Source organism: Caloenas nicobarica, chromosome 3 (assembly GCF_036013445.1).
Source record: "Caloenas nicobarica isolate bCalNic1 chromosome 3, bCalNic1.hap1, whole genome shotgun sequence".
Classification (NCBI taxonomy): Eukaryota; Metazoa; Chordata; class Aves; order Columbiformes; family Columbidae; genus Caloenas; species Caloenas nicobarica.
In genome coordinates, this window is record NC_088247.1 from 42,028,721 (window position 1) to 42,050,897 (window position 22,177).

Consider the following 22,177-nt stretch of genomic DNA (forward strand, 5'->3'; position numbering starts at 1 on the left):
TTTGATTAAGTATTAAGATTGAAGATTAGAGAAAAATCTGTGGAAGAGACTAGAATGGGAATGGGGAGTATATGTGTATTTGGGAAGACGTGCTGCAGATCAAAGTCCTGTGTTGAACAGACAGTTCTGATGGTTGAAGATGAGGTTCTTGTCCAAGAATAGATCCCAGATGTGAAAGCTTTGTAAGCATCCTGACTACTTTTTTTGAACAAAATAAGAAAAGATATACTTTTAGCTATTTATAGCATAAGCACCTCTGAAACACCTTTTTCATTTCAGCATATCTTTCCCCAGCAGAATTATATGTATTTTTGCACTAACACAAGATAAACCTGGTCTTCATCTTTCTTCATGTTTTAGCAGTGGTGACAGTGATTTTAGAGTTGGGAGAAACCACAGGTATTACTTTCTTCACCAATTGGCAATCCTGTACAGACAGCAGTGGCATACCATTCTCAGGGAAGAGACAAACCTAAGCAGGAGTCTTTGTTTTACCAGTGTCACAGTCCTGGAGTACACAAAAGACAATGGAACTCACTACTACTGATATTCATGTATCAGTTTAGGAGAAAACCAAACAATTAAAAAAAAAACCAAAAAACTGTGCAGAAAATACTTTGTAACATCTACCAACTAGCATAGCTCTAACATGCAGTAAAACAGCATGGGAGCATCTAATCAATGGCATATTTCTTTAAATTATACCAGTCATCCTGTGACGGCAATAGAGCTAGAGCAGTTCAGACGGTATGCATTCCACATCTCTGATGAGTTCCAAATACAGATAATATCACCCAAACATTTTTCTACTCTGGGCCTACTCAATTGCTAAACCATTTCCTAATGAAGCTTTGCAGCCAAGTGTATTCAGCATAATTTTTCTCCAGACACCATGTAGTCTGCAGTCATGGTTCAGATCCATGTGGTATCAAAAGGAAGAAAAAAAAAAATAGAGAGAAGTGAGTTCTGTAAACTGTATTACAAGTACTAAACAGTGAAACTTGGCAGTTACTTTCCCACAGTCCCACAATAGGATTTCTTGTAATAAGTACTATATTTTTTTCATCTTAGTTTTTGGGGTACACCAGGTTACTTTTTCAAGCTTTGCTCTACAGCTGTGGTTCCTTCGGAGAATGGGAGCTCGGTGCATTCGCAATGCTGTAGTCCCCAGGAACCTAAGGTTTCCTGGGTTCAGGCTTCCAGAGCACTTGAATAAAAAGCAACTGGTGAAAACATTTCTAATGAGTCTATTGTGTGGGAATTCTTTTGTGTGTGAGTTCATCTGCATGTATGTAAGCATACAGGGAAGATACTAACAGGCATGAATTATATTGTTTTGCTATTTCTTTACTATCATTCAATGTTATGGGCTTTCAGGTGTGAGGTGCACTGAAGTCTGGCAATTCTCATCCATATTTAATTGCTCCTTAGCAGCTATCTAAGGCAGAGCAGTTCACAATGATGTGCACTTTCTTGCCATGCTTAGCTCTTCAGATCTATGTTCTGCAGTGCAGTTGGGATGTTGAACAAGCTAAGATTATTTAGAGATGTTGTTCTGCTGCTTGATTGCCATAATGCTACTTCCCTCATCAGAGACACTTTTATTGGAAATCTGCAGCATGAGTCACAAAGGACAATGTTGATGTAATTAAGATGCTAAAATGACAGTGACAGAGTGTTAGTCGAGATGTGGGAATGACATTCAAATACTGGGTTTCATACTCTGTATTTACAATGGAAATATACCTTCAGAGTTATGACGCTTGGTGGCAAACACCTGCCAGTGTTATCACAGAGGAAGGGGGTTGTCTTATTCAGGGAGTAACAGCAGCTTTCAAAGCTGCAAAGTAAAAGGCAAAGTGCTAATGACTGAGGACCAGGAAAGCCCACATTTGTGGGATATGTGCCCATATCCTTTTGCCCTTAGAAGAAAGTCCTTCTGCTATCCATCCTCAACACTCCTTTTGGAATTATTCTGCTTAGAAGGTTTTTCCATTAAAATAAAAAACTAGAGAGGTAAGAATGGCCTTCACTGTATCATTTCTTTACAAAGCCTCCCTTGCTTTGTTTTATCTAAGTGATTTTTCTCCTCAGCAGCTGCAAGAGGAACGACGTTAGTGTGCTTCATATAGTTTGGTATTAGTTATTCTCTATATCATTATGTGGCTTTGTTTATTATGCTGCTTTTATGGCATAATAGCATGACCGGTTTGGAGTATAGACATGTTGATAGCTTAGTAGTCATATTTATACTATGGCCAAGATTATGGAAACTTCAAGAACAGTGATTCCCAATAGGTAAGGCAAAAACATGTTAAAAGTGAGGTCCAACATGGAGCCCCACCAAACATCAGAGCACTACGTGTGATGGGTGGATGTCAGGCCAGAGCAGAATTCTAGATTGGGCATACTGAGGAACATGTAAAAAGTGACTTGGTGGTTCAGTGCAGCATCATTTGGCGGTAGTGCTGTCAGCTGCATCAAGTCTTCCAGAGAGCTGAGAAGCAGGACAGGTAGGAGACTGGAACTGGAAGCAGACAGAACTGAACACAGTTGGAAGAACATAATGCCTCTTATCTCAAATGAGGCATTTACATAGTAATCTACATGAAGCCTGCAATCATAAGTCTAGAAAATATGTGCAAACCATTAGTGTTATAACCAAATTCATGGGATTTTAATTCATGGTCATTAATGGCATGAAGATTTCACCTGAAAGCATCAGTGATCTGGATCCTGCAGATATTTTTAATTTGGAGTGTCTGCTGCTGGAGGAAAGAGGAATAACTCTAGTAGTGAATAATGAGCAAAGTGAGGTGACTATCAAATGCATGTAAGATTAAGAAAGAAGTCTTTGGGAAATGTCAGGGATACAATACATGCTGCATCATGTCTCCATAAAGGTAACTGTAGCACCCTTAGTCAAGTATACACTTACAGACACGGAAATTAATTCTGCATAGCGAATAACGTGGTAAAGCCATGACTCTTCAAGTCCAAACCCATTTTATATAACACAGTAGGACATGTATGTAGTATAAAATGTCTTAACAAACAAATAACACCATCAAGAAACTACCTTTTTTCTGAGTAAGTATGGAGGTCCTGTCTTTTTGAAGTCCTAAGGCTTCCAGTTCCTTATCTAGATTTAGTTGTTTGAGCATTGATAATCTTTCACCTCTCTCAGAGGAGTGGAGTACCAGAAGAAAAAATACACCGCTTCCAGGTGCTTTTCTCCCAGTCTTCTAATGGGCTTTTATTCAGCAATTTCCATTTATTTAATAATTGTTGTTGGATTAATATGCTGGGCCCTATAGAGAACACTCAAATTTCTGTTGATCTGCCTTAAAATAGGCTAATACATAGAAAATAGTAAACTCTAAATGAGGACAAAGAACAGGAAAAGCGACAATGACACTATTATTTGGTCAGTTCAATAAGTTGTTGGCCAGTTCAATAAGCTGTCAGGATGTTTCTAGACCGGCCAGACTCCCCTAATTGTTGCTAATTCTGAGAAATGAAAAGGGTGTGACAATTGCCCCAAAAAGGGAACAAAGTAAAGATTGAAACAGGGTCAGAGGATGAAGAAAAGCAAAGAGTAGAAGCAGAAGAGAAAAAAGAAAGAAGAGGGGGCAGTTAAAAGTGTGAGTTGAGGTGGTTCTCAGTAGGAATCATGATGTCTGAGGCCGAGACTATGAAGCTCTCACCATGGTCATGCTGTTAGTAGAGATGACTAGTATAGAACCAGTGAGGAGACTGACATTTTCATAAGGTATCTGACATGTGCATCATACAGGCACAATCTCTTTGAGGCAGATCCTTCAAGGTATCCTTACCCAAGAGCTTAGGGGACACTGGGGAGCATGGTACTCCTCTGGGTGCTTGCTGCTAGAGCAACTGTTGCTGGGTTGTCTCCTGATGGAAACCACTAATTGCTCAGGCTATGCTTGTATCGAGGTGAGATGTATTTCTTCCACCTTTACTTTTCTTTAGAAAGCAATCCAGTTGTTCAGCTCAAGAGAAAGTTGTGATGCTGCTGCCATATCCCATCCTGACAGCATATGACAGTGCGTACCTGTCCTCCAGGCTTTACACAGGATGAGAAATCTTACAGCCATTAAGGGTATCATAAATTGATAGCTGGAATGATTTTTTGTCCTCTGCAAATTTTTGTGATGTTGAAAATGTTCTGGTTTTTATCAGGACAAAACTGAAATCTTTCAAACCATTCCCTCCCTAATGAGGTTTGCTTGTTTTAAAGCGGCTATGGGCTTCCTTGAAAATATATTCAAAATCGGACAAAAAATATCCCAGAGAAAATGTTAACAAATGCAACATTATTGAAATAAGTTTTTGTTTTAACAAACTTATAATGGGGAAGAAAAAAAACAAACAAAAACCAAACAAACAAACAAAAACACACACACACACCAAAACCAAATTTGCGATCTATCCTTCTTGAACTTCCATAGATCGAAATATAGTTTTATACCCAGTGTATCAGAATCCAACATCATTTGAGAACCAATGTATGGAGAGAGAATAGGAAACAAAGGGCATTTAATTTACTTTGTCCACCGGAAACAAGAAAGTAATTTCCACCATAGTTTATAGTTACTGTCCTGTAAACCTGAGTTTGTCCTCCATTAGCAAGGAACAACAGCTTATACACTGCAGGAATTTGTAAAAGAAATAAAAAATCTTTCCTCTGCATTTCAAACAATAATAGCAGTGGAAATATTTCTATTGTTCTTAGATTTTGTAAATCAAGGCATTCCAAAGCTAAGTTCTGTGCCACATTTGCCTGAACACTATCCCTTTTATGCAATTTACCTTGTATGTGGCAGTTAAATCCAACAGTGATGTAAAATCCCAATGGAAAAATAAATCTAGCTATAGTAATCATACTATCAACACATCAACTCTGCAAAACTCTGTCTTGCTTCCTTGCACAAAATGACAATTTAAAGTATCTTTCCAGAAGCCTCCTGGGAGATTATCATATTTTATTCTCTATTTAGGGAAAAAAAAAAAAGTAAATTTCTTTGAGAACCTATTAGAAATCTCCTAGTGAAATACTTACAGTTCAGTTCAGCATTATACAGCAGTTTCAGAGAGGCTGAAATGTAATTTACTTCATTTTACTTTCATCAGCAAGTAAAGATCATCCATCCAAAACTGGCTTTTCTGGATGCACACATTTCATTTGTTATCATCTTAAATAACACAGAAGTGCAGTCAAATTCCAATATCTGTCAATCACACAGAAGTTCTTTTAAGCAATCTGTTTTCTGTTTAAATGCTTACATCATGGACATTGAATAAATGCTTGCTTGGCATTCAAACAAGTGGCTTAAAGCAGGAAGACTTCCTTTAAACTTTAAGGAATTTTCTAAGTATTTTGTAAGTACCTGAAAAACTATTTTTTCCAGTTAATATTACTTTATTTGGAATACAGAAACAGTATTCTGCATGTAGTTACTCCTCTAAAAATCCAAAGTAAAAATCCGAAGGAACTCCTTCTCTGATCTTTAAACATAGTCTTTCTCGTCATCTGTTGTATCAATTCCTAATAACAGGTGTAATTGGGAGCTTACTAGGAACTAAAAATACAGAAAAAACTTGCAGACACAATAACTGTGCTAATATACCATTCGGCATACAACTAATACATTGGGTTATTTCTGTTCCTTTGGCAAGCATACCAGGTCTGGGCATATTTTACTGTTGAGATTGAAAAGAGCCTCAAGCATGGTTAACTATTCTTGTGACTTTATTGCTGAGGCTATTGCCTGCGTTAATGATCTGATTTGGATCCATATTGCAATTCTGAAGCGGATTCCCTGAAGGGGAACCAACACTGTCTGTTGGTTCAGTCGTTAAAGAGCTTTAGGAGTGTACAAACTATTTTCCTTTCCAAGAAGTAATCGGGCTTTGTTTCGAAACTGCTCCAGAGCTTCATGAGGATATTCAGCTCCAAACCGAGGTGAGGGCTGGAACACCATGGGGTCCTGCAGCATGAACCCTACTTGCATCCAGCAACAGGGTTTCCAAAACAGCCAGAGCTCCTACAGCAGCCTGAAATGGTTCTCACAATTTATAAAGGGCCATCTACTTTACAACAGGCTATGTATGTTCTCCTCCCCACCGCCAGCTGCCGCTAGCAACTACGTGGGGTTTTTTGCCATTCCTGCACCATCCAAGAAATAAAATAATGAATTCACTTCAAATACATGCTTGAAGAGATTGACATAAGGTAGAAATGACTCACAGCTAGGTTTTCAACCTCTGGTTTCTGATAAATACTTCTAGCTTCTAACAATTTGAAAGATTTTTTTTGTTCTATGTGTTTAAAGGAAGTAAAATAGATTCAGTTAAGATGTATATTATAATATATATGGTTTCTTTATCTATTACGTAAGCACACATTAGCCGCCGCCTGCTGATTATCCCATAATAAACACTAAAGACTGAGTTACAAAATCTCTTCCCATCTTCATATATATCCATACAATGCCTTCCTTGTTCTGACTTGGCCAAACTTTCTCTAGCAGTAAATCAGTCTACAGAATGAATAAAGCTCTGCAAAAGAAACCCTCTCTACGGCTGAAGGTCCTGCAATAGGAGCCAATCAGTAAGATCCTACACAGAATCCTACACTGATCCTACACAGAAGCTGAGTTCTGCTGAAGACATATTTTATCAGCCAGGCAGCTACTCTCAGCAGTGTTAAGGAAGCAACTGAATGTGTGCACTCAGGTCATTTTCCTCTCATTCTCTCTGTTTTGCAGAACAGAGCAAAACAACCACCTTATGTGTACAGTATAGTTTAAATAGAAAAAATTCCCACCTCTTCTACTTATATTTTAATCTTCCCTTTTGGCATTACAGAGCATAATTTCAGAACAATAAATGACAAAACCAGATGTTAAGTTCTCAGGCATGACATAGGAACCTGATCAGAATAACTCAGAAAATAAACAGAAGATATATGAAAAAAAAAAAAACAACTTTGAAAGACATTCTAAAATGTCCTTAGAATTGTTTTTTAACACACACATGAATATTAAACTTTTGTATTGGCAGTTAAAATTAACCCACTAGAAATAGCTGGTTGAAAACAATTATCATATGTGTCATATTCGTGACTCAAAACCTAAAAGCACAGAAAACTTGAAAGAAACTGGTCATAAAAATGAAGCTGATAATCATTGCTGACACTGAAAATGCAAAAAGAGACAGAACATGAATGAAAACTAAATTGGATTTTAAGAAGCCTTTATCTTTAAAGCTTTCTATTCATATCAACTATGTCAATAAACATGCTTGTTTGCCTATTAGGAAAGATTCTTAATTAAATCCATCTCACTGCCCCATGACAGCATCCTAGTCTGAGTGATTGCCTTCTCTTCCTTGCCAGAGTTTTTCCGAAAGTCTAAAGGCAGATTTCCCATCTCCATATATGCACACAGAGGTCTCATGCCTCTCATGCTGGAAATAATCTTCAGGATTGCAGGATTCGGCTTGCTGCTGTGCTTCTAGCTGAAGGAACGGTTTGAGAGCAATGCTTTCTTTCATGTTGTCTCTGATAAAAGGGTTAAGGTATCTAAGATAGACAAAGATTTTATTTCTCTTATAATAATAATAATCCCCGTCTCCACTTTCTGCCTCGTCTTCCCATCCAGCCCTCCCTGGTTCAGTGCCTCAGCGAATTCAATGCTCTGTTTCTCTCCCTCCTGTTCGCCAGCATGGCAGTGGCAGTCGCTCCACTGCCTCCTGCACCCGCTGGCTGTCAGATTGAGAAGCAGCAGCACATCTCATTAGGACCACTGCCTCTGTCCACTTCCAGCGGGTTGGACAGTAGTTTCCTATATATTCATAAGCATGCGTATGTATGTGCATCTACTTACATAGAAATGTGTGTAAGGGTGTGAATACAAGGAAACATGAAGCAGAACTGACAAGACACATTTCAAGGAATCTAAGAAATGAATCGTGTTACAAATACCACACAAATGCTGTGTATTTATATGTGTGTGTGTGTGTGTGTGTATGTGTATGTAAGTATATACTTGTATTTATAAAATGTTGCAGGTGTGAAAACTCAGGCACGCTTTCAATAGCTGTTTAAATCTTCCTTAAGGTTACAGATTGTGTGTGTCTGTATATATGTGTGTATATGGGAGAGTGTCTATTACTTGTAACTTGTTCCATTGTTTAGATTCCCTGAGCCCTGATTTACACATCTTTCTGTCTCCAGAGTTGCCTTAGGTTTTTCATTTCTAAGTTAACTTTAATCACAAAGGAATAGCTTTTGAGCTGTTTTTCTCACTTCTTACATGTTGCTGCAATCAACTGGAAGAACAAAACCCTAACAATACTAAAATTAATAGAAGGTTTTCCAGTGTTTCTGTGAGCAAGATTTCATCTCTGATACTTCTTGTCTTTCAGCAAATTCAGCTTTGCTGACAGAATTTTGACTATAGTTCAGAAAAAGGGTTGTGTTTTTTCTTATTGTACAGATCAAGGGGTCATTGACTTAAATCTGATTAAATCTTCCATTTCCCTTTACTACCTTACTATAATCAAGAGGATTAGGATGTGTTTTCAGAGACTGGAAACAAAGATACATGCCAGAGATATCTGATCTGAATAAATGTGATATGACTAGTTTCTGGTGCCATTTCTTTGAAGGAAAATGTCCTATAAACTCAACTGTTTTGATATAAATTGAAGTCATCGTTGTCAAATATCTGGTAAAATCTTTACGATTTTGTGGAAATCACTTTATCATTCTGAGATTCCATTTCCACCCCTCCTTCACTCTCCATAGAGCAGTTTCAGTGACAATTTTCTGACTGCTCTGATTAAAACTGAACTAATGCTTGTAAAAGTCCAAACAATTCTTTAAAGCAAGATATTTCAGGAGTGAAAGTATTGTTATTACTAGAGCAGCATTTTATTTTGCTTGTATGTTACTTTTAATTTGTGGATCTTAAAGTATTTTCTTAAAGGAGAGGAAATGTCATTAGTCTCATGTTATAGGTGTCAAAAATGAGATAGAAAGTGATTAACACTTAAATTAAGACAAATTAAGTTCAACTCCACTAAAGTTGAACTGATAGAGCAACTGGGAAGTCCTCCTGCCACTTTGTTCTCTGCCACATCTATGAGACTTGTCAGCCACCAGCAGGCTCTAATTGCCCTTGCAAAAATGCGTTCTCCTCCATCAGACCAAGATGCTGGTCAGTAGGATCAATATTTCCTAATATTATTATTCTTATTGCTTTTGATTTCACTTCCTTTAAGAGAACTTATGATATATATATTCTACCAGAAATCCCATTTAATTTGGCTGGGAGGGAGACTTTGTGGTATTTTCAGCTTTGATTTCTGTGATGTCTCACTGCACCTGATCATGCAGACCAAAGGCTGCACTCAAAAAACTGTTTGTGCACCAAGCATTAGCACAGCCAGCTGCTAGCCCAAAAGCCTCGTTAGGGTGCAGGAAATTAGTTAGGCACCTAAGGATGAAGATACAGAGCACAAGCTTTGGAAGAGGCTGCCCAGAAAAGAACTGGGGTGTGTCTTCCTGCATCCCTCACTAAGGTACGCCCAGCACTCTGAAAGAGTGGGTCATTCATGGGATTCAGATCTGGGAATCCTCCCTTGAGGTCAGGGAAGTAGCACCCTTCTTTATGAAGAAATTAGGGAATTACACCTTTCGAAACACAGACAGAGGAAGATTCACCCAGAACAGAGATCATTTTTTGTGATCTCTCCAACAAAGGAGATTGAAACCACCTCTGCCACCTTCCCTTTACAAGGCTGTAAACTGCACAGGGAAGGAAGTTTACTCCACCCTTTACTGCTGCATACGTGCCTCTGGGCAAAAATCATTAGGGAGTCAATAGGCAAGAGACAGAAAGAGGTCAAGGGAAAATAGGAGTGTCTTAATTAGCAGCTAGGGCATCAATAAGGAAGAAAGGATTGTTCACCTCTAATCCTAAAGCTCTTCACACATTTTAAAATCGACGGCCATTGTCACCTAGGAGCTAGGAAATCTTTCAGAAAAGTGAAATATCTAGGTCTGAATGACTTCAAGCTGAAGAAGGATTTGTATCTGAGGTCATAGCTTCCGTAGTTGCATAAAAGGAATTCATCCCATGCCTGTTTCTTTAAAAGCAGACAAAAAAAAGCAGCTGCTACCACTGCATTTAAGATGGAGTCTGCTCTTCTAGGCACATCTACAGCCCCAGGGTCGGGAGAACAGCTAGTTTATCGATTTTGAATGGCCCTTCCCTGTGAAGAAGAGCTCCTTCTGGGGGTGCGCTGGCAGTGGGGATGCGCTGGCACCAGGCTGCTAAGTGTCCAGCAGCCTGAAAGGCAGAGAGCCAGAGGGAGTTTCAGCATGACCAGCATCAAGAGACAAAGGAGCAGAGGTTTTTCAGGGCTGCAGTTTTGGAGTCAGACACCAGCATTTCCTCTGAGCCCTACTAGTAGCACCTGTTTCTGGTTTGGGGCTCCTTAGGACTTGGGGCAGCCTAATCAGCTAGGGGTTTAGGTCCCTCTTATGATCCTAGTGATCAAATAAGTCCTACCCACCTTTGCTAAGCTGTGTTAACTGCAGGGATTTACAGACTGTTTGCAAAGGCAGTTGCCTGCCATCATTTTTCTTCACACCAATGTCCTTAAAACAGAAATACAGAATTGAACAGAGTGCTGCTGACCTCATATCTAGCTCCTTTTTACACTCTTTTCCAATTTATTTCCCTTGCTCTCCCTCTTTCTCCTTGTATTTCCTCCTAGCTATCTCTGCTGACTTTCTTTAGAAAGCTGCTTTCTGAGTAAGATGGCTATAAAAAGTCTTCCTCATGTAGTGGGAACAAATGAAAACTCTTTCTCCTGTTTAAATACCTATTTTTAACATTTACAGTAGGGTTGTAGCAGAGAAAGACTATGGGCTGCAAACATTAAAATGGGAAAAAGACTGCTTGGCAAATTTCATTTCCAAGATATAGTAAATAATTTTACATTAACTTGTTACTCTAGTGGTAAAAATTTTATTAATTCATTCTGAAATTTTTGCTCCATTAAGAGTAGAATAATGTATGACAGTAAAATCCAGTAATTGAACAATAGAATGAACTGCTTTAACTTACACTCCAAATATTTAACTTCTCTTTTTAACAAGCATAAAAGGAAAACAGTAAGCTAAGAAATAGCAAGCAATTTGAGTCTTTTCAAATGAGGTATGATCTCTGCACTAACTACTGATCTGCTTTGTACAATGTACTGTCAACAGTTTGTGCAGAATATTCTTCACCATATCCTAACCTTGAGAGTTGCTCTCAGAGGCATTGGTGCATATGTTAACTCAGACAGTAAGTAGTAACAAGAAAACATCATCTTAGAACATGTAGGTGTTTGTAACTACTGGAGGATTTTTTTCAGACTATTGTTCCTTCAGCCCATTCCTCTTATGTATCTGCTATTTCTTGACTGAAGGATTTCTTTTTTTCTTTTCTGCAGAAAAAGTCTTTTCAGTGACTTTTTATTAAGCTTTGTATTCCTAGGCTTGTTATCCTAGTAGTTCCAGCTCTCTGCTCTTCCTTTTGTTATGCACACAAAGAGACACTCCAAGAAATTAAGCACTGGTTTCTCTCAACTGTGATTTTGTTTTCTCAGAGGAGTGTGCAGTTTGAGAGGTTTAGGGATTGGTATTTTTGCTGGCTTTACAATATATACTATCTAAAATACATAGTCTATTTAAAATATGCTTTCGATTTTTGTTGTTTAGTGTTTCAGGTTTTAGGGGATTAGAATTTGGTTTCTATTTGTGTATGTGCACATGTTTAAACTTCTTATAGTATTGTTACGAATGATTCTGAATTTACTTTGTACGGATTTTGCTCTTTCTTTCTGTACATGAATAAGAAGCCACTTGAATTTGACTCAAAATTCTTCTATTCTTTTTTTCAGTGTACAAACTCAGCTAATTTGTTTGCTCCAGCAATACAAAGCGTTTCATGTAAGAATCCTGTTTCATAATCACCTTCTACCTCACACCTACCAGCCTCTTTCTTTAAAATGCTTAGCACTACCAAGACAAGTCACCTTGAAAAATATGTGTCTTGGTGTGCAATAGGAAAATGATTGGTGCTATTCTTCCATTTTTCCAATTGTCCATTAATTTAGTGCTGATATCCTTACACTCACAAGTGTTCTACATTACATCATTTACTTCAATTGTACTTTTCCCAGTTGGAAAATAAGGAAACATAATTTTTGGCAGGCAGTATCTTATCATATGAAGGATTTGTATTCTCTATATACAGACTTTAACCTGAAGCTTTCAGTCATGAGTCACTGGTGCTCTTTAATGAAAGCTAAAGCAGTGAGGAGCTCTGCTCAGTCATCTAGACAACAACCAGCAGAACCTAGATGAGGACTCCTGGCCATCATAAGTCCTGTTGACCAATACTTATTCACTTCTTTATTCAGAATAGTCAAGAAATCAAATTTAGTTGGCTTGATTTTTAAAACAAAAGTCTATCCTTCTTCCCTGTTAGGGAATTTTAAAAAATGGTCTTATTTTCAAGGAATATGCACATATTTCCAAAAAATAGTCCTATAAATCATCACCTCTCTTCTCCACTTTCTGACTGCATTCCTAAATAACATTCTCCCTTTCAGCAACAGAGCAGATTGCAATAGATTTAAGCATTTCAGTTGCTCCCTTTTCTCTTTAGAGCAGTTTTTGTCTCTCTGGCAACTACTATCCATAGCAGTTACGACTTTGCAAATTGAAGAAAGAGTATAGACCTGCATCCTAAAAAAACAGCTACATCAGTAGAGATCTCAAACCCAGAGGCATTGTGTTTCTTAAGGAAAAGGTGCTAGGCAGGCAGAGAAGTGAAATGTTAAGTAGAGATCAGATTATGAGGATTTTATGGTATTTTTAGAGGCCTCTCAGGCTTTCTTTCTAGGCTACAGAGCTGTCTCAGGAGTTATGCTGCCACTGGCAAAATCCCCCAGATCTATGCAGTTGTATCTGCAAAAAAAGAAGCATCAAATCCCAATTAAAATTTTTGAGCTTGCCTATGCAGCAAGATTCAGCAGAGTAACTACTAGACACAACCTCTAATCATATCTACACAAACAGCTGCTGCTTAGAGCTCAAAAAGTCTTGCTTTGCCACAGAAGTAATGTCTCATATAGTAAGTATTCACTATTATAAGTAGGTGTCGTCTGCTCTTTCCTGATTCAGATTTGTCTGCTTTCCAAGGAGAGGTGTTTTTCCAATGTCCTAGGGAGCTATATCATAGGGAATCAGCCAGAAGTAACTGTGATTCTGGAATGTGGAGTTAAGCACACATGGACAGTAAGCCCATGATTCTTCTTCTGCCACTTCATGCTCCATCTCTGCTTGGCTTAGCTCACACCTTTTTCACAGCTACTGTGAGTTAACTAGGGCTTTCAGGTGGGCTGGTGGCCATCACAAACACAGAGCTTGTGCAGGTATACTCTTCATATTTCAGCTGGTTGGCTGCAGTTTTACAAGCCAGCCACAAAGCTACTGAAAAGCCCTTTCTGCAGTCCTGGCAGAATCAGAGAGAACAGCAGTTTGCTGTCCCAAAACCACATGGAAAGAAGGGAGAAATAGACCACTTGCTTCTGGGGCAGCTTTTCTTTGATCAGCTTCATTTGCTGCAGAGCCTATTCAGGGCTTTTGAAAGAAGTGTTGATTGGTTTGTGCTGCATGGCTAGAATAAGCTTTATCTTCAGGAAGATAAAAAGCACTTTCCTGACAAGGTAGATAAAGTTTGCCACTAAGCTATGGTACTGAAGAACCCCCTTTTCTGTAGCCAGCACAGTGTGGAAAGCCACCAGCCCTTTCACAGAATGCTATCAGTCATAAACTAGCTGTGATGCGGACAAGTCTTCGTGGAGGTTAAGGTAAAAAAGGTCCTGTCTCTGCATGTTAACAAGGCTGGCAATGCTGCCGAGGTTTCTGATAGCTTTGCATGCATGTATTTTCCAGTTGTGCCAGGGAAGGAATTGTGTGTATTCATGTTCCTTCTGAGATGAACCTAAAAACTCATAATTAGAAAGTGACACAGCAGCAGTGTAAAGTGGGGTGTCCTGACACTAATGCCAGATTGTCTGGAAAAGCTCCATGTGGACAGGATTTTGGGGTAATTTCACTTATTTTTTTGCATATGTGTCAGTGGGAGTGGAGATAGGGTCTCTCCAGTATGAAGTGATGCTGCAGCCGTTTCCCTCTGCTATTCTGAGACTCTCCACGTCCCTGGCTAATGCTTTTTGCTGTACAGTTGGATTGCAGAAAGGAACCACTGAGCTGTTGCCTAAGCAGCTGGAGAGTGACAGTGTGTGACTGCCCTGGGGAGAAGGAGAGGATAGATGAAAATCACGGGGGAAGGCTGGGGGCTGCTGAGCCATAGCCGCGTGCTGTATGTTGCACAGCAATTGGGAGAAGGGAGCTGAGAATAGGGTTTTCCTCAGCAAGGCCTGAGGGGACAAGATTCAGAGATTCTCAAAAAAGCAGCAGTACCCCAGCTAGCAATTGACAGGAAGGTTCACGTTTTGCCTTGGAAAATAGGGACTTTTGTTGTTGTTGTTGTCCATGTGATTTTTCACTTTCCTTCATATTTTCACTGTGTATAGTATGGCTATTTCATAGTTTGCAAGATAAGTTTCCAGATAGACTTTACTCATTTTTTTCAATAATTCTTTGCAGCTTTATACTGCAGCTTGTGTTTTTATTAGGTACATTTTACAAGAACCTGTGTTTAATATTATAACTGAGTGCAAGACTGGAAAGAATCAAGTGAGGCCATCTAGCCCAGCCCCAGGACCTGGCAGCAGAATCTAATCCCTCATTGCTGACTGATGCTTGTCTAACCTGTTCTTAACAGTCTCTGGTGATAGGTTCAGCACCATCCCCAAGCAATGTATCTTAACGGCTACCCGTCCTCGGGGTGCATTTCGATCATTTTTCTAAAACCGTTCAACATAAAAATCACCACTGTTGAATAAAATTATTCTACACTATTCTCGAAGTGCAAAACACAAAACTGAAATCTCAGGAACTGAACAAATAACCCGAAAACAAAGGAGGTGGAGAGGGGAAGAAAAAGCATGTTGCAAACAATAGAGTAAAAATATGCAGTCTGAGATTAGCAGCTCATTCAGCTTCCAGTCTTTAACTGTGTGCAGCTCTGTTGAGCCTTTTCATACTGGGCTGCTTTCAGAAATCTGTGGGACAGGCAAGAAAAGGCATGGAAGCAAGCCCACGTTTAGATAGCATGGGGAAAAAATCCACCATTCTGATTGCGGCAGAGGCATAACTGAGAGAGGTGAGAGTTAATTCCAATAAAAAGAAGCATTCTTCAGTCTCAGGGAGCTAAAGCAAAAGCAGTTTGAGACAGGTACACATAGCAGTGACTCGGAGATAAGAAGTCACACTCACGCTATCCTGAGGCAGTCAGTTTTCTTTTAGTACTGCAGGTGAAAAAGCTCCAGCTAATTACAAGTGTGGTCTGAAAAAACACAGCTCTTAGCATAAATGCAGATATTTCATGGCTGAGGCTGGTGAAACATGCCAGAGGACAGGGAAAGCAATTTCAAATGAGCCTTCTTTCTAACAATAACTGTTTGCCTGTGATCCCTATCAGTTCCCACTGCATTCCACTGTCTTTTTAACAGTCCCAGAGTATCCACCTAGCTAGCTGTCTGCTTTTAAATGGGCAAACCTCTGATTGCCTCCCCATCCTTCTGCTCCTCAATCTCGATAAGTCCTCTGTGCCAGAAATTCCCACTCTGACCCCAGAAGCGATCTTCAGACTTGAGGTTGTAAGTATTTCTTCTTGAGTTATCCTGAGACCAAGTGATGATGAAGATAAGGGTTAGCCCCAAACTCTTAAGAATCCTAAGATGAGAAAAGTAAAGGTGATTTTTTTTATTCATTATTCAGTGTCTATGTTTTAAAAAATCTCTGCTCCATCTTAATTTTAAAATACTGTCTTTTTCCTTCAGAAAAGCCTAGTGTTGTACCAGTAATGAAAGTTATACCTCTGCAAGCAGTGATGTATTTTGGGCTACTGGCAAAGCCTTGAGGGTATACCAGAGAAACTAGTATAAAAATAAAATAAAATTCCATTTTATTTCTTAATGAACAGGTTGCATTCACAAAATAGATACATTTTTTCAAGCTTTGCCTGGTGTACTTGGGGTTAACACTGCTGGTACCTTGTTACTACCTCCCTGTTTGTATTGCTGCTAAATGGAGTTGCTTGCTGATGGAATGCCAAATTTTGCACTTAAAAAGGAGCCTTGCTAAATTTTGTACTGAGAAAAGTAGTCTTGTACTGATGAAATACTGTACTTTCAACTTGGGGAAAAAAAAACACCTAGAAAACACTTGCTATGCTACAGCACTCTGAAATGTACTTTATAACAAAACTATCAAAAGTACCAAATTCTTCCAGTTGGCTAAAGTCTCAGTAAACACATTTCTTTGACAAAGTTTTCTTTTCAGAGTCTGGCATGCCAGAGACTGATGGGGGAGGGGATCTGCAAAAAGGAAATTTGTTATTCTGTGGTAGAAGGAAAACCATGAAAGAGGAAGGGTGAACTAAGGTTACTTGTCTGGATGTCTTGTAGCAAGTGTCTCCTTAGCTCACCTTTATAGTGAGAATCACAGCAGAAGATCAATGGTTATCTCAGGCACAAAAGGGAAGAAGGAAATAAATAAATATGGAGAAGACATTTTGGAGACTATTATGAAAAAAATATTGCATGAATTCTAGCGGACAAACAAAAAACTGCAACCTATATTTCCTAGCAGTATGGACCAGCTACTTTTCAAGAAAATAGTATTTGTCAACAGGTGTTCACCACGTCTTCACTCTTCTGTTGTCTGACTAAAAGTACTTGGTCCCAAAAGCCATGAAGAGAGAGTTTGCTGGTCCGTTCCCTAGATTCCTCAATCTGCTTTATGAAGCACAGAAGCTACTGCATCTGAGGCTAGCACTACATCCTGAAAAAGTACTGCTATTCCCAGTGCACGTCTTAATAATTATTACTGGAGTTAACACAAAATGAAACAGAGAAATAGAATTCCCTGACAAAATCCTGTCCCGCTCCTCAGGGTATATGCAAGCGGTATTTTTAGGACTCTGCTCAGGTCTTCTGTTTCCTTGCAAGCCTCTCATTTCAGGTTTTAATGGATCTGACTTTCACAACCCTTTTCCACCACCCCATTAGCAGTAGCTTCAAAGTGAAGCATGCCAGTGATGCCTATGTATCTAATGGACGTATGAGTCTGCATAATAAATAGTTAGTCCTCTGAATCCAAAGGATGGAAAACTAAAAAGCACTATCTTGACTGTAGGCTAGTGTTTTGGTGAAGGCAAAATCTAAGAACCGTGATCTCAGACCAGGAGGGGGCACACGAGTTCACAGTGCAGCAAAACAATGCAAGGAAACAGTTCATGAAGGGATCAGTAAAGTAAATTCACCTGTTTAGTGATGTGAGATGTTAATATTGGTACTCTGAGCAGCACAAACCACAAGTGTTTATCCTTACCTTGGCACTACAATTCAAAAGCTTCCTACACAAATGCAACATCATAGACACACTAGAATTTCAAGCAGAGAACAGAACACATAATATTTGGTCATTTCCTATGTAGCAAGAATTGCCATGTGACATACAGCTTTTTTTATTAGTCAGCAGAAGAACTTAGTGTAAAATAATCCTCCTCAGAGAAGCTTGTGTCACATGGCCTTTAAATGGAGGGTGACTAAGTTACAAGGCACAATGTTAAGGTCCTTTTCTGATTTTCTTGTCCATTTCAACCCCTAGAAAATGAACAGTCTCTGTGAATAGATACCTTTCCCAACCTATTGTTCAAACACAGCTTACTCTATCTGTTCAGCGAAAAGCTATATCTGTTCCGTGTGTTGGTCTCAATAGCACAGAAGTGAAGAACAGGGTTACATGAAGATCAGCTCAGCCTCTTGATTTTCCTTGAGCTTCATCTCCTAAAACTGCTCAACCTTACTCCCTTCTTCCTCAGACTTTTACTGTGGTAAGGCAGGGAAGCAGCCTTCTGCTCTCATGGGTTATAACCTCCCCTCTAGATATATTTTCTAGCAAAAATCAACATAGGCTAAAAAAAGCCAATGTGATGTTGCTGTAAAACCACATCTTTCTTTCAGAGGAATTTAAACTGATGAGGATGAGCAGAGAAGCCATGGACACAGCAGTTCCTCCCCTTTACTCCGTTCAGGATCATTTTGCTGAAAGCAGAGAGGACCTGTTAAACTATGTTCAAAAGAAAGGGGCTGAAACAAAGGAGTCAGACTCAACATGCTACTATATTTTACATAACTATATTGGGTCTCCTTGCCCAGGTGTTGGCAGTGGGGGTCTGCAGGGTGGTCTCTGTGAGAAAAGGCCAGGGCTGCAGGTGTCAGACACATTCGGTTCCAGCTGGCTCCAAATGACCCACCAAAGGCATTGGCTGAGCCCAACAGCCAAGGTGGTGGCACCTCTGGGAAAGTGTATTTAAGAAAGGCACAGGCAGTGAGGAATGAGGAAAAAAAAAAAAGTTGTGAAAAAAACCAACCCTGTGAGCACCAGGGTCAGAAATGGAGGATGGGAGGAGGTGCTCTAGGCACTGGAACAGAGAACCCTGCAGTTCATGGAGGACCACAGTGGAGCAGATACCCACACTGCAGCCCAGGGAGGACCCCATGCCAGAGCAGAAGGCTATGCCTTGAAGGAAATGCAGCCCATGGAGAGCAGAGGGTTTTTTTCCTGAAGGATGTGTATCCCATGGGAAGGACTCATGCTGAAGCAAGGGAAAAGTGTAGGGAGGAAGGAGCATCTGAGAGGAATTTTTGTGGAATGACTGCAAACCTGCATTCCCCATCCCTCTGCACCACTCAGGAGCAGGGAGGAGGTGGAGGACTTGGGAATGAAAGAGAATGTTGAGCCTGGGAAGAAGTTAGGGGAAGGAGGTATTGTTTTAACTTTTGTATTTATTCCTCACTAGCCTCATCTACTTTAATTGGCATTAAATTGCATTAATTTTGCCCAAGGTGAATCTGGCTTGCCTGTGGTAGTAATTGGTGAGTGATCTCCCTGTCCTTACCTCAACCTATGAGATTTTCACCTTGTTTTCTCTCCCTGTCCTCCTGAGGAGGGGGAGTGAGAGAGCAGCTGGGTGGGTGTCTGACAGCCAGACAAGGTTAACCCACTGCAATAACTAAAACCAGAATTAAGACCATCTGCCTTCCCAAAACAGGGGAGATATCATGGCAAATTCCTTTTTCCTTATGATATATAATGTTGGAGTAAATCTAAACATGATGTTCCCTCCTTTTTCCTTTCTTCAGAAATGAATGTGAAAACATTTTTCTTTTAACTGTAGTGCTACACTCACATCAGTTTTTACACTGACAAAGCAGCAACGTTATGTTGCATTAATGGACCCCTGAATCAGATGCATAGTGCTCTTTACGTGGTTAACTGTTTTTATGTTTAGAACACCTCTGAGTTCTAGAGCTACATTCAGGAGCAAAGGTTAGCAATAATCAACCTCTTTGCTAGATTTCACAAGAACCATGTGGAAGAGAAGTTCCGGAAAGAGAGTTATTACTTCTCTCAGGAAGAGATAACCAGAGGACAAAGGAAGCTATATGAGCTCCTCAACCTTTTTTCCCCATGGAAAAAAATGGCATCTCACAAAGATGAAACATATCTCTACTTTTCCTAATTTTTAACACAATGCCGTGGCAGAAAAACATAATGAAATATTTAAAGACATCTTTTTACTCATTTTTCTTCATGTGGGAACTGTGTGAGGCTGTATATGGGAACAAAGGAGCTGAGAACCTCTACTGCTGTTTTCCTTCCCTAACTATTTTAGGAGTCCTCTGGAGAAGTTATGAATGTTCATCCCCATGTAGCCATCAGGCATGAATTAGTTTTCTAACACTCCCATTGATTACATAATTAAAGTTCCGGTCCCTCCATTTTTCATTCTTCTAATCCTATATCTTCCATACCTCTATACACACAAATATGAATGGACCAAATCTACAGCATGCTATCCCTCACACATACACGAAGACAGAATCAAAGGGTAATTTTGTATTTCTTGTGTCTCTCTTAAACTCTTGGCATAGATTCTAAGCAGAAAGACTTCTCAAGATATATACTGACATATCTAGCATGAGATGCATTAAAATCCTCCTTTTGATTTATGTCAATTAGCTTTTAATGTGTAGAGGAGAAATATTGTCACTTTGTAATGAATAGCATGCAAGAACCCACACTCTCTCCACTCAAAGGAAATTTCTGAGGTTACAGATCAGTGATAGTGAAGTTCTATCAATTTTGATGCCTGATGTCTGATTGCTTTAGTGGGACATATATATGTAATTTAATACCTGATGTTATTTTCTCTCTTTCTCTTCCTCTCTTTTTTCTCAGAACAAATTATGACATCGACATCTAAAGGAATTTTCCGGCCATTTTTTATTATCTTCATTGTCCTTGGTTGTTTCATGGCATTTATATTAATTTATATCAAACCAACAAATAGCTGGATCTCTGGTCCTATAGAATCAGCCAGCTCAGTTTTGAAAATGAAGAGCTTCTTTTCTTCCAAAACTGATAATCTTAATGAGACTACTATTTTGATCTGGGTTTGGCCATTTGGTCAGACATTCGATCTAACATCCTGCCAAACGATGTTCAATATCCACGGGTGCCATCTGACTATTGACCGCTCACTATATAACAGATCCCACGCTGTTCTCATCCATCACAGGGACATTAGCTGGGATCTCACTAATTTACCTCAACAAGCCAGGCCACCATTCCAGAAGTGGATTTGGATGAATTTGGAGTCTCCAACCCATACTCCACAAAAGAGTGGCATTGAACACCTCTTTAACCTGACCCTGACTTATCGGCGTGATTCAGACATTCAGGTGCCTTATGGCTTCATGATGGTCGGTACAGGTTCCTTTACATTTGAAGTGCCAAGTAAGGAAAACTTGGTCTGTTGGGTTGTAAGTAACTGGAACCCTGAGCACGCTCGAGTCAAGTATTACAATGAGCTTAGCAAATACATTGAAATCCATACCTATGGACAAGCCTTTGGAGACTACGTCAATGATAAAAATTTGATTCCAACTATCTCCACTTGCAAATTCTACCTTTCCTTTGAAAACTCAATCCACAAAGATTACATTACTGAGAAACTTTATAATGCTCTTCTGGCTGGATCAGTACCAGTTGTATTGGGCCCTTCCAGAGAAAACTATGAGAATTACATTCCAGCAGACTCTTTCATACATGTGGAAGATTTTCTCTCCCCAAGAGAGCTGGCAGAATATCTTCTGATGCTTGACAAAAACAACAAGATGTACCTTAGTTATTTCAACTGGAAGAAGGATTTCTCAGTGCATCTTCCTAGGTTCTGGGAATCACACGCATGTCTTGCTTGTGATCATGTGAAAAGACACCAGGAATACAAGTCTATTGGAAATTTAGAAAAATGGTTTTGGAATTAATTTATGTGTGTGTACATGTGTGCACTTTTTTGAAGAAGTCAGAAGAAACTTCAGTTCAAGTGGAGAGGAAAGGAAAAGAGAAAAAAAGAAAAAGAAATGAAAAAGGAAAAGAGAACCTTGTGTCATGGCTTTATCAGTTATCCTCTCTTGGCTATCCTATTTATATTTTGTAAGAGATTTTAAGAGATCATCAGCAGTCATCAATACTCAGTTTTAAATTATACTGTACACACTAATTCTGTGCACTGAAGAATATTTGATTGTTTACTATAATTTTTAAACAAGATTTTCCACTTTTTCTGTGAAGTATGTCCCAGTCTTACACTTAAGGTAGCCATTTTAATACTTCTTTTTTATTTTTAACATTACATTTACTTTTAACCTATTTGGAAAATGAGGACACAACTTTTAAATGCCAGAGAGAATTTTAAGAGCATAATTTGCTGTTCCAGGCTGAAATGTGTGGTATATTTCAAAAAGCATTAAAGGTGTCTATGGTTCATCTTACATTTTAAGAATACAGTAAAGTTCAATACTTACCATTATTCCATTGTGACCAATT

The 22,177-nt window shown here is 39.2% G+C and overlaps 1 protein-coding gene across 1 annotated transcript in view; it reads left to right on the forward strand.

The window, feature by feature from the left end:
* The window catches only part of FUT9 (fucosyltransferase 9), a 99,633-nt gene extending 78,018 nt beyond the window's left edge, over positions 1–21,615 (forward strand). The window contains exon 2 of the mRNA XM_065632457.1: positions 20,528–21,615. Coding sequence (XP_065488529.1) covers positions 20,528–21,615 — 1,088 coding nt within the window. The remainder of the gene's footprint in view (positions 1–20,527) is intronic.
* Positions 21,616–22,177: the final 562 nt, after the last annotated feature.